Source organism: Oryctolagus cuniculus, chromosome 7 (assembly GCF_964237555.1).
Source record: "Oryctolagus cuniculus chromosome 7, mOryCun1.1, whole genome shotgun sequence".
Taxonomy (NCBI): domain Eukaryota; kingdom Metazoa; phylum Chordata; class Mammalia; order Lagomorpha; family Leporidae; genus Oryctolagus; species Oryctolagus cuniculus.
Window position 1 is genome coordinate 9,814,795 of NC_091438.1, and position 12,327 is coordinate 9,827,121.

Consider the following 12,327-nt stretch of genomic DNA (forward strand, 5'->3'; position numbering starts at 1 on the left):
TTGATGCAAAAAATATTTTTGTAAAAAAAAATTTATTCTGAAAGAGTTATAGAGAGAGAGAGAGGGAGAGTCTTCCCTCTGCTGTTTCATTCCCAAAAATGGCTGCAACAACCATCGTTGGCCCAGGTTGAAGTCAGGAGCTTCATCTGGTTTCCCACGTGGGTGGCACGATCCCAAACACTTGGGCCATCTGCTGCTGCTTTTCCTAGGCCAGTAGCACAGAGCTGTATCAGAAGTGGAGCAACCGGGACATGAACCAGTGCCCATATGGGATGCCAGTGTCATAGGCAGTGGCTTTACCCACGATGACACGATGCCTGCACTGGTGCAAAAAAAATCTTGAAACCCATGCATAGTATTTTTTATAATACACATTTTCTATGAACTAATAGAAGACATCTCATATATGTGCCTGTGTATAGCTTTCAAATTTTTTAAAAAAATATTTATTTACTTGAGAAGTAGAGTTACAGACAGAGGGGGAGAGACAGAGAGAGAGAGAGAGGTCTTCTGTCTGCTGGTTCACTCCCCAGATGACCACAACGGCCAGAGCTGAGCTGGTCCGAAGCCAAGATCCAGGAGCTTCTTCCAGGTCTCCCATGTGGGTGCTGGGGCCCAAGCACTTGGGCCATCTTCCACTGCTTTCCCAGGCTCTAGCAGAGAGCTGGGTTGGAAGTGGAGCAGCCAGGACTGGCACCTATATGGGATGCAGACGCCGCAGGTGGAGGATTAACTCACTGTGCCACAGCGCTGGCCCCTTCAGATAGGTTTTCACCCACAGACACACACAGCCCCCTCCTTGTCTGGGGCCCAGCATTGAGGATCCGCGGGTGACATCTGGCCATACATCCTTTTCCAGATCAGAAATCACAGCGGCTTAAATTCTGGGACCCAGCCTTGCTCCTGCACAACACTTCTATTCCGTCTGTTCACACCTTGCATTTCTTTGCTTTTAGTGTCTTACAGTTTTAGCTTGGCCCACGGTTGATAACGCCGTGGTCAGGATCCGTGCTAAGCCTTTCAGCTGGAACTGCCATCTTCCGGTAATTCGCCAAGATGGCTAACACAAAGCAGAGAAGCACCATGCTCTCCTGGACTTTTGGAAGACATGGGGTCATCCCTTTGGCCACATGCATACAAGGGTGATATTGTAGACATCAGGGGCACGGGGACTGCTCGAAGAGGAAGGCCCCATACATGTTACCAAGGCAAAACTGGAGGAGTCTACAGTTACCCAGCATGCCGTTGGCATGGTTGTCAAGCACGTTGAGGGCCAAATGCTTGCTGAGAGAATTCATGTGCACACTGAGCTTACTAAGAAGAGCTGAGGGAGGCAGCAGGAAATGAGGGAAGCCAAACACAGACGCCTGGGCGCCACACCCAGAGCAGCCCTCTGTCAGCCTGAGCTGCTGGAAGCCAATTCCCTCTGAATTCATGGTGTAATCAGTGTGATTAATAAATAAATAAAAAACAGACCTCTGGACTACTAAAAAACAAAGTGCTGCACATGCGCAGTGGCCGAGGCCAGGAGTGGACCACACCTCCTCTGTCTCCTCTTAGGGTTTTTGTTCCGATGTCTCCTATCAATCCCTGCTGTGCTTTTGATTGTCCACATTCACCTCTCTGGGGTCCTTTGCACTCCAGCTCTGCTTTGATGCAGCCCAGACCGCGGAAGCTCAGGGCCCTGGGTGAAGCAAGACCTTGTTCAGGAAACTTCTCCCAAGCAGCAAGGCAAACAATGGAAGTACAAATAATCCCTTCCTGCCCGAAACCTGTTGAACAGTAAACAGGGCTTAAGATCAGGACTGCTGGACACCACAGCCCCAAAGTCAACAGTGCTCCAGGATGTAGGCGCTAGCAGGCGTGTTCACCTGCCCCGGGGACTTCCGACCTCCACTGTTAGGTGCCAGTGGACCGACAGACACTGGGAGCCCAGACAGACCTCGGTCACGGCTGGAGCAGGTCCTTGCACAGTGTAAACGCAGTGACCCACATTCAGACACGGGGTTTGGTTGTGTGGATCCCGGCTGAGGCAGTTGGCTGACAGGAGCTTCAGCCTCACCCTCATGCTTCTGAAGCCCGCCCTGGGCATGAAGAACATCTTCCTACTGCTGCCCCCTCTTGATCTTTTTGTTTTTCCCCTTTTCCTGTCGTTCTTGTCACCGAATTTATCGTCACCTGGCCTCTCGGGGTACACCTGCCCATCCACGCTGACCGCACCTCCCCTGCCCAGCCCCTGACGTCCTCCATCCGGACCCCTCTCGCCAACAGACCCTCATTCCGGGCGAGCCCGTGTGCGTGCACCACGGTTTGCGGGTTCCCCAACCAGAGCAAAGCCAGTGCTGTCCATGGTGGCTAGGACACGAAGGGGACGGGCAGTGGGCGAGAAGCCTGGCTGATGACCAGGGCCAGGCAGGGCAGGAGTGAGAAGGGAACACAGGGCTTCTGGAGGGTTCAGGCCACTCTGCCCAACACAGGAGGCAGGCTGGGGCCCCCAGGCAGTCCTACAGGGACAGGGGCTCAGGAGGGGATGGCCTGGGAGGGCTGTGACAATGCACGCTCCCCCAGAGTCCTGATGCCTGAAAGCTATGCCCCGGAGCCACACCTCTGCCTCAGGTCTTTGTAAGTAGGAAAGTCGTGGGTAGGCTCTGCTGGCCAGTGCCAGCTCCAGTGTGAAATCCTGATCCTGCTGATGGAGGTCAAACCACGCACAAGGGGCATCCAAGGCAGGGCCAGCACCCCCAGGCCTGGCTCCCATGGCGTCTTTTTACCAGGCTGGGGACCCCACTTGCCCCTCCCCCCCACTTTTCTTTTCCCTGTAAGCTCCAGTTCAGGCCCCTCTCCAGGACCCGGCTTGTGCCCCAGGTGAGGTTCCAACTCTGTCTACACCTGTAAGATCAGGTATGGCTACGTGTGGCCCTGTTAAATAAAACTGGGTACGAGTAGGAATTTAGATCCTCAGTCACATGAGCCAGTGCCCTAGCCCTGCGTCGAATGGGACTTCCGCGGGCTGACCACCCTCCAGGGGTCGCGCACCGGGCAGGCCTCTCAGTCCCTGACCAGCGGGGCTGGGGGCCACCGTCCCCACCTCCGTCCTGCGCGGAGGGGCGCGAGAGGCCTGGGGCTCCAGGTGGGGTCAGGTAGGTGGGGGTGGCGGTGGGATCGGGTCGCATGGGGGCCTGCGGGGAACAGGATGGGGAGGTGGGCGGGCTCGGAGATGGGCAGGGGCAGGTGGCGCGCGTGGGGTGTGCAGCGAGGGTCGGCCAGGGTTTACTGGGGCGTCCCTGACGCCCGCAGCGGGCGAGGGCCTGGCCGACGCTGCCGGAAGGGTTGGGGGCGGAGTTCCCGGGCCCCTTCCCGGACCCTGCCCAGCGCGGTGGGCAGTGGGCGTGCCCGGGCCGAGCGGGAACGGCAGGGGGCGTGCCCGGGGGCGGAGCAGCGTCGGGGGCGGGGCCAGCCTCCGGCGGGGGCGGGGCCGGGAGGCGCTGTCCGGTGCTGAAGCCCGGCCCGGCGCCGCCGCAGGAGCGCGGAGAGGCGCGGCGGGAGGAGCTGGCGGCGCCGCCTCGCTCGCCTCTGGCTCCCGCTGCTCCCGCCGCCCGCGGAGCGGCCATGGACTGAGCGCCGCTGGACGGGCCGCGGGGATGGGGCTGCCGCTCCCGCCGCCGCCGCTGCGCCTGCTGCTGCTGCTGCTCCTGCTGCCGCGCGCCCTGCCCGCCGCCCCCGCCCCGCGAGGTCGGCAGCTCTCGGGGCGCCTCGGTGAGTGAGTGGGGGGCGCCTCGGCGGGTGGGTGGGGGAGCGGGGGTCGTCAGGTTCCTCGGGCTCCGGGCCTCGCCGCGTGCTTCGCCGTCCTCGCCAGCCACGCCAGCCGAGCAGGTCTCGCCGCGTCCCTGCCTCAGTTTCCTCCCCCAGCGGCGGCCGCACCCCCTCCTCCGGTGCTGGGCCTCCAGCGCCCGCGGCGCCCCGCCACGCGGGCCATCCCCGCGAGGCCTCGGTCACCCGCGGGCCGCGCCGGGCGCCCTGCGCCCGAAGCAGACCTGGGCGCGGGCTGGGGGGAGCGCGCCCCGTGCGCCCGGGGCGTGGGCGCGCCCCCCGCGCGTGTTCGTGCCGCGTGCGCTGCTAGGCAGGCCGGGCCGGCCCTTCCCTGCGCCCCAGGCCCGGCCCCGCCTGCTCCCGCCGCGCCTCGGCCGCCACCTGCCTCTCCCCACGCGGACTCCGGGGCCAGCGCCGTGGAAACCACACGGACATTTTCCTTCCGTGCCAGCCGCTGAGGAGAAGGAAGGGAGCGAGAACAGAATTAGCGTCCTCCGCCCTCCATGCTAATCCTATTTGTTAAGGAGATTTGCCATAAAGCCAATGCTTCCAGGCGGCTTCCATGGCCGAATTACCACGCCGCACAGCTCCGAACAGTGGGAGTGAGAGAGGCGACTGCAGGTCGGAGGCCGCGGAGAGGGGTCCCCGCCCGGGCACCGCCTGGGCGCTGCTCCGGCTCCGCTCTCTCCTCCTGCCTCTCCGGCCCTCTGGCCCCAGCGGTGCTTTATCCGTCAAAACCCCGAACAAAAACTGTAGGCAACAAGGAGGCTGGACATAGATGCTTAGACCCCCGGGCCAGTGTTCCCTGCTCTGCCCCTCGCTTCCTTGTGCCCTGGCTTGGCTCACACTTCCCTGCACGCTCTGTCCTAGTGGGTAAGGTGGTCCAGTTGGGGGGGGGGGTGGGAGGGTCGGTGGGGAGGGCAGAATTGCAGGAAGTGGGAGAGGAGGTCCTTGTCGCTGCTGTAGCGAGTTGGGGGCAGTATGTGCTGACCCTCACCCCCAGAGCCACTGTGCCCCTGAGGCCAGTACCCGGCCCCCAGCCTGCATTCTGTACTGAGCACCTAGGTCATCCTGACCTGGTGGGTCCTGCTTGGGCAGGCTTGGGGGGACTCAGCTGGTACCTCCCTCCGTTGCACAGGCTCTCTCTTGCTGGGGCTCTATTCCTTCCTGCTGCTGGCCTGAACTGGCCTGTCACCTCATGGAGCAGCTGTCTGCCCAGCTGGCCAGACACCGCGTGCACAGGGGCTGGACACAGGTCAGGGAGGTCCAGGGCCCACTGACACCGGCCTGCTCAGTGACCCAGGGAAGGTAGAGTCTTAGGGCACGTGCCGCTGGCTGGTCCCCAGCTGCTCTCTTTGCCATTGTATTTAGCAGTTCATAGCATTTTGCCAGAATCGCAGGGAAAGGCGGAAGGGGGAGGTGACAGCAAAAGAAAAAGCCAAGATAAAAGTGTAAGCAGGGCCGGAAGGTGCCTGTCCGTATGGGCAGTGCTGCCGGGTGCAACAACAAGATTTTGGCTACAAGCAAAGTGGTCAAAGAGGCGCCGTATACCCTGTGTTCGGCTCTGATAATGGTCATGGGGGAGACTTACGGACACAATCTTCTGGGACAACATTAAGGACCCAGACCCCACTGGAATTGTTTTAAGGACTCAGGGTGACAGATGTAACCCGCTACATTCCTCATATACTCAGGAGCAGCTCCAGGGGCATATCCAGAAAGTGAGATGTTGGTGAGACCTTCCCCAACTTGGGGTAAGCGTTAGACGCTTCTACCCACGTCCCCTCTCCCCGCCTTTCTGTCCCAGCACCCTCCTCGCTCAGAGTATTGCTACCACGTTTTTAGAATCCGATCTCCAGAAAGTAAAAGGGGAAACATGTTCACCCACGAGGGGCAGATGCTGCTTCGCTTTCTCAGCTGCCTGGATCTTGTTTGATAAGGGCCACGCCAAATAAGTCCTTGCAAGTAACTCACCATGAGGCACCCTTGGAGATGCGCCTACTGGCCTTAACTCTGGCCCCAGCTGTGTCCTTTGTAGGCATTATTTAGCTTTGCACATCCGACCTCAGGTTAAGGCCTGCAGAGCACACGTTTCAAGGGAGTCGAAGTTGTTACTCTTCTCTTACATCAAAAAACCGTGTAGGTTGGAACTAGGAGTTACATGTCACCAAGACCTAGAGACTGATTCCTTTTGAGTAGGAAGCGTGGTGTGAGCGAGAGGGCTCGTCACACGTGGACAGGGAGGAGCTGTTGATGGAAGCCAGGGTCGACACCGGCATGTCTGAGTTTATTCTCACTGCTGCGAGCCGCGCGCCGGGAGCCTGACTGATTTCCAGATCAGCTGTCAGCAGCACCACGGGGCTGGTGGACGCCCCACCTGCTTCCTGTCCTCAAAGGACACTCTTTCCCCTTAATCACTTTAGCTTCCTGCCTTCTAACCACCCGTGCTGCTGCCTGTCTGGTGGGAGAGGCTCCCTCACTGCGTTCACTATCTGTGAGGCCATTATCAGAGCTGATCGGAGGAACACGGCACGATTCCACGTGGCCAAAATGCCACGGCTGCGTCCGGCAGGGTGGTCAGGGGCAGCCTGTGGATTTCTGCTCTCCCTTCGCCCCCTCTCTCAGCCGCCACCTCCTCTGCCTCTGTTATTTCATGCTCTTGTCCAGGGTCTAAGTACTTTTTCCTTGAACCTAACTTTGAATGTGAGCCTTTTGTGAAGGGCTTCAAACCGTTCTTAGGTTCCACGGAGGAGGCTGGTTTGTGAAGCTGCTGAGGCAGCCCCCATGGTGAAAGGGCAGTTAGATAAAGGACCCCCACCGCATTTGCTAAAGAAACAGGAATTTCATTTGCACAGGATAGGGTCAACCTTTCTTGCAGATTTTGCTTAGAGAGTCTAGATTCACATGTAGCCGATGCACCTGCCTGGGAGGACAAGGGATTGCTCATTTTCTTCTTTGTTTTTGCCTCCCGATCTGCCTACACATATTTTTCATTCACCAGCGAGCCCACACGGAGCTGAGAAGCAGAACAGTCAAGAGCTGGAGTCGGCTGGCTTTGTGAACTAGCTAGCGTGATTGTTTATTTTTAAATCAAAGGATCCTTGCTCCCACAAAAGCACGAATCCATCTTTGCTTCTTGGGGTCTGGAGCCTTTGATTCTGTTTGGTTGTATGGTAATGAGCCATACAATGGACCTGCCCCTTCCCCAGAGCTAAAGCCTTGCTCGTTCTTGTCTGAGAGCTGTTCTCTGCTCGCTGCCTCTTGCCTCCATCAGCCTCAGGTGCTGTTGTTCTAGGGCAGAAGCATTGGGGTGCGTGGAAAGCCCTGGGCTCCTGGCTGGAGGAGGTGCCAGACAGTGAGGATGGGCTCCCCTGTGGGACCAGATGCATTGAGTGGAACTGTGGGATGGCTCTTTTTCCCCAGACCAGAGATGGCAGTTAAATGTGTTAGCCTCGGAAGGGAAAGGCAGCGAATAAAAGGTTTTTAAATGGCTTCCTTTCTGTGCGGAGCTCAGCTGTGCTTTTTAGCATCTTGCAGCTCTTCCTTAAGAGTGGCTCTGTTTTCGCTCCGGGTCATCAAGGTCGCCATTCAGTGGTGCCCACCAGGGTAGAGAGGGGTGGTGCTTCCCTCTGCGGTGGCGGCGGGGCCTGTCACGGCACACACGCCGGGCGTTTCTGTGTGCTGTGATGTATGTGGGTTTGCTGGGCCCTCTGGCTTCCGGAGCGCCACGAGGCCACAGCGGGGCCACTCGGGTTGAGGTCAGGTGGTGACGTGCAAAAATCCAAGGCTGTCACCTCAAGGCCTTTTGTGTTGATGGACTCCGTGGGAACTGTTGATTCTGTTCTGTGACAGATTTATTTTACTCTGCTGTGTTCATGCTGTCGTACCTAATTCGTGGTTGCAGTGACCCGACTTTGGGTCACTTTTTTTGAGAGTTGGGGATCTGGGACGAGGAAGAGGAGTTGGGGCTGAAGGCAGTGGGGCCCTAGCCGAGCTGTCGTCAGCCAGGGTCTTGTTAAGTCCTCAGTTACTGCTGCCCTTAGCAGTATGAAAAGCTGTTTGTGACTAACCATGGCCCCGGCTAAAAATAGCTCCCTGCCTTTAGGTGGCAGATACGTAAGATACACAAGATACACGGCAGGGTCTGTGCAAATGTTGCTCCTTGAAGGAGTGAGGAGGGGCAAAGCCAAAGCTTACGAAACGGGCAGGAGGGGTTTTCATCCAGGCAGATCGTGGGGGGCGGAGGCCGGTGGCGGTGGAGCCCCAGCGAACTCAGAGCCCGTGTTATCGTCTCTGGCAAGATGTTCTGTTTCCCAGGGAGAGCGAGAAAGCAAACAGCTGAATTCACGGCAGATAACCCCCGCGCCCCATAAAGCACCTGGCAGCTGTTTCCACATTCGTCTAAATCGACCTTCATGAATGTAGACCCAGCGGGACTTATTTTTTGCTTTTTTAATCTTGCTTGATAGGAGGCCAGAAAGCCTGAGAAACACAGAACAGTCTACTTTGTTGCTGCTTAGAAACGGCGTGGCAACAGTTTGTCCAAGGCAGGGCCTTTCTCTGGCTCGCTCTTCGTTCTTGCTATCTCTGACAACTCTTTAAACATCAGGGCGGGAAGCAGAAACGGGAACACCTGCTTCTTCATACAGGAGGCACCTTTGTTTGGTTTGCTCGTCTGCCACAGGGGGCCCGTATGTGGGTGACTCGGGGCTGTGGCCTTTGTCTTCGATGGCCTCTGAAGGCAGGTGGGGAGGTGGTCGGTGTTGTCTGAGGATTCCCGGGCGTCAGTCTCACCTGTGCAGGGGGGGAGCGGGCGGGTCACGGTTGCTCTCTCTGCTCCCTCCCTGTAGTGCCATCTGCGGTTCAGCAAACAGGGGCACTTCCTTGTGTGCATGGGGCAGCTCCTGGCTCCTCTGAGGGCAGTCCAAGGGCGTGGCAGGTGGACAAACTCATATATGCAACAGATGCAGAGCTTGCTTTTTAAAAATTTAAAGAATTATCATACAGTAAAACGGACCTTTTCCTTTTGGTTTTCTCTTCTGTGTATAGACTTGGGTGGACACCTCTGCTACTGGGATCCAGAATATCTCCATCACCCCAAAATTCTTTGTAGTGAAAAATCCTTCCCCATCCCCTCACCCCTGGCAACCCCTGGTCTCAGCCCCCTAGGCTTTCTAAGTGTGGTTGTGTGTACTCCTCAGAATAATTGGCAAGCATTTCTATGCCCATTTTACAGGTGGAAAGACTGAGGCTTAGATGGTTAAGGAATCTACCATAGGATACCCGGTGGGGAAAAGCTGATACAGGGATTGGGTCCTAGGCCTCTGGCCTTCACAAGCTCCCAAGATGGGGGGAGGGGTGGCTCTTGTGCAGGTCCCAAGGTCAGCAGAAGACATCCTCTTTGCTCCACAAGCCTTTTGCCTGCCTGCCCTGTCACCTGTCTTCCTCTAAGGAGCTCGGTATCTGTGGGGGTGAGGGGTTTGGTCGGCGGTTGCCACCCCTGGGGACCCCTGCCTGTTTCGAGTCCTAGCTCTTCCACTTCCAATCCCGGGTTCCTGCAAATGTTCAACCTGGGAGGCAACAGGGGATGGGTCCCTGCCACCGCCTGGGAGACCTGGATGGAAGTGCAAGCTCCTGGCTTAGGTCTGGCCCAGGGCTGGCTGTTGTAGGCATTTGGGGGGTGAACCAGTGGGTGGGAGATTTTATCTCTTTCTCTCTCTCACTTTCTCCTCTGTTTTAAAAGAAGATGCTGCAGGCTCATGGAGTCTGTTCTGGGAGGATTTTAAATGCTCTTGGGCAGTAGAGGTGGGAGGGGAGGAATTGTTGATTTTCTGGCTGTGTTGGGTGTCAGATGAAATATTTGGTCTGCGTTTCTGAGGGAATTTTGATGCTTCGAAATGGAGGACTTGTTTTGGGGGATCTTTAGGCTTCCCGTAGTGGCCTAAAGCACCTGCCCCTGGATGTGTTCAGGATGCTCCCATCGCGTCTTCTAACCACAGTAACGTGAACTCTGAAGACGAAGCTCTCGTCTCAGACTCGGTTGAACAAAAGCCACTTCAGAACAAGGGATGAAGGAGGGATTCCTTTCACAAGAAAATTTTGAGTAGGTTCCACCGAAGCTTGACATTTAAAGAGTGTCAGACAGGCAAGGGGGAGGCTCGTGTTAGCAACTCGTTATTCTTTTCCGTGGAAGGAAGGAGTGAAAATTTCCACCCCATGACATGGCCATTCTGTGTCCCCGTGTGGCTCTAAAGTCCATGCTGGCTGCTGATGCAATGTCCTACATTCAGTATCAAGGATGTGTTTGGAAATGTCTGTTGAGTGGAAGGAATTTCCAGAAGAAAGGCTGACCTGATTTCCAAAGAGAAAGGACTTTATATTAATGGCACAAGTCAATTCTGGTTCCCACAGCGAAGTGCATCCAACTTGTAATGGATGGAGTGGCTAATAAAATTGGCAATGGGAGGCTGATGCTTGTTCCATTTGGGGATATGGTTTTAATCCAGCTCAAAGCAGCAGTCAACCGGTTCAGAGATGTGTTTGTCCTCTGAAATAGCCAATACCCCAAAGGAAGTGGCCAGACCCTGGGTACCCGTGAATGCTCCGTCTTCTGTCCCTCAAACTCACTTCTGTCTTTACCATGAGTGCTTGAATCTCTTTTTCTGCTTTAGGGAAAGCAGAAAAATAGGCCAAGGTTGAGATCACCCAGCTTGCATCTGATTTGTGCTGAAGGGCGGCGATACAGGTCGGGGGAAAAGCCCCCGTGGGAAGCACAACTCCTGGTGCTTCTGGAAACGCACCCCCCGGTCTCATGACTGACACTGCCCAGCACCCTCGCACCTGCCTTGTCAGGGTGTTCTGCACCTCGACTCCCCGAAACGATCAACGTGGCACTACGATCAGTTAAGGTAACAGGAGCTTGGCGTTTTTCCTGAAATAGGAAAGGATTTAGCAGACTTAGAAGTGGCAGGTGATTTCTGCAAAGGTGGTGAGGAATGTGTGGGTCCGAGTCAGGAGCAGAAATGAAATGACAGAAGAGGGGCCAGTAGGTTAAACCTACTGGTTAAACCAGGAGCACCAGCATCCCATGTGGGCACTGGTTCGAGTCCCGGCTGCTCCACTTCTGATCCAGCTTCCTGCTAGTGCACCTGGGAAAGCAGCAGAAGATGGCCCAAGTGCTTGGGCACCTGCACTCACGTGGGAGACCTGGATGAAGCTCCTGGCTCTTGGCTTCTGCCTGGCGTATCCCTGGCTGTTCGTGGCCATCTGGGGAGTGAACCAGTGGATGGAAGATCTCTATGTCTGTACCTCTCTCTGTAATTCTTTCAAATAAATAAAATAAATTTTTAAAAAGACAAAAGATAACGTTTTAGTGCAGCACTAATTGAGAGGTTGCTGTATCTTTATAATTTCACAATCATACAGTTTTTTGGTAAATATTTATTGAGAGGTATAGTTGCAGACAGAGAGAGGGAAAGAGAGAGAGAGAGAGGTCTTCCTTCTGCTGGTTCACTCTCCAAATGGTTGTAATGGCTAGAGCTGCGCCGATCAGAAGCCAGGAGCCAGGAGCTTCTTCTGGGTCTCCCACCTGGTCCCAAGCACTTGGACCATGTACTGCTGTTTTTCCCAGGTGCATTAGCAGGGAGCTGGATTGGAAGTTGAGCAGCCAGGACTCGAACTGGAGCCCATATGGGATGCCAGTGCCACAGGTGGATACTTAACCTACTACGCCACAGCACCAGCCCCAATCATATAGTTTTTTTTTTTTTTTTTTTTGGACAGGCAGAGTGGACAGTGAGAGAGAGAGACAGAGAGAAAGGTCTTCCTTTGCCGTTGGTTCACCCTCCAATGGCTGCTGCGGCCGGCACGCTGTGGCCGGCGCACCGCGCTGATCCGATGGCAGGAGCCAGGAGCCAGGTGCTTTTCCTGGTCTCCCATGGAGTGCAGGGCCCAAGCACTTGGGCCATCCTCCACTGCACTCCCTGGCCACAGCAGAGAGCTGGCCTGGAAGAGGGGCAACCGGGACAGAATCCGGCGCCCCGACCGGGACTAGAACCCGGTGTGCCGGCGCTGCAGGTGGAGGATTAGCCTAGTGAGCCGCGGCGCCAGCCTTCCAATCATATAGTTTTATGCTCATATTAAAGATTGAGAGAAATGAAAGGATTGAACTTATCTCCCTGAATTCATACCATGAATAAATACCTGGTTATTCCTGTTTTTGAGAGCATCCCAAGAGATGGGAGGGCAAGTCTTGGTGGCCGCAGTGTCTCCAACAGGTTCTAGCTGCTGTCTCTCCTGTGAGCTCCAGGTTTGTCCAGTCGATGTCGGAGGCTGATGGCAAGATGGGATGGAATTTTGTGATTATTGAAAATAATATTGCTTTAGAGAGCCCAAGTCCCAGATGAGTTCACTGTTGACATTTTTGTAACAGCATTACTTCTTTTTTAAAAAATTATTTATTTATTTGAAAGGAAGAATGAGAGAGAGAGAGAGAGAGAGAGAGAGAGAGAGAGAATC

At 55.8% G+C, this 12,327-nt stretch overlaps 1 protein-coding gene across 1 annotated transcript in view; it reads left to right on the forward strand.

The window, feature by feature from the left end:
• Positions 1–3,496: 3,496 nt before the first annotated feature.
• The window catches only part of PTPRN2 (protein tyrosine phosphatase receptor type N2), a 1,115,035-nt gene continuing 1,106,204 nt past the window's right edge, over positions 3,497–12,327 (forward strand). The window contains exon 1 of the mRNA XM_051857048.2: positions 3,497–3,756. Coding sequence (XP_051713008.2) covers positions 3,642–3,756 — 115 coding nt within the window. The 5' untranslated portion in view covers positions 3,497–3,641. The remainder of the gene's footprint in view (positions 3,757–12,327) is intronic.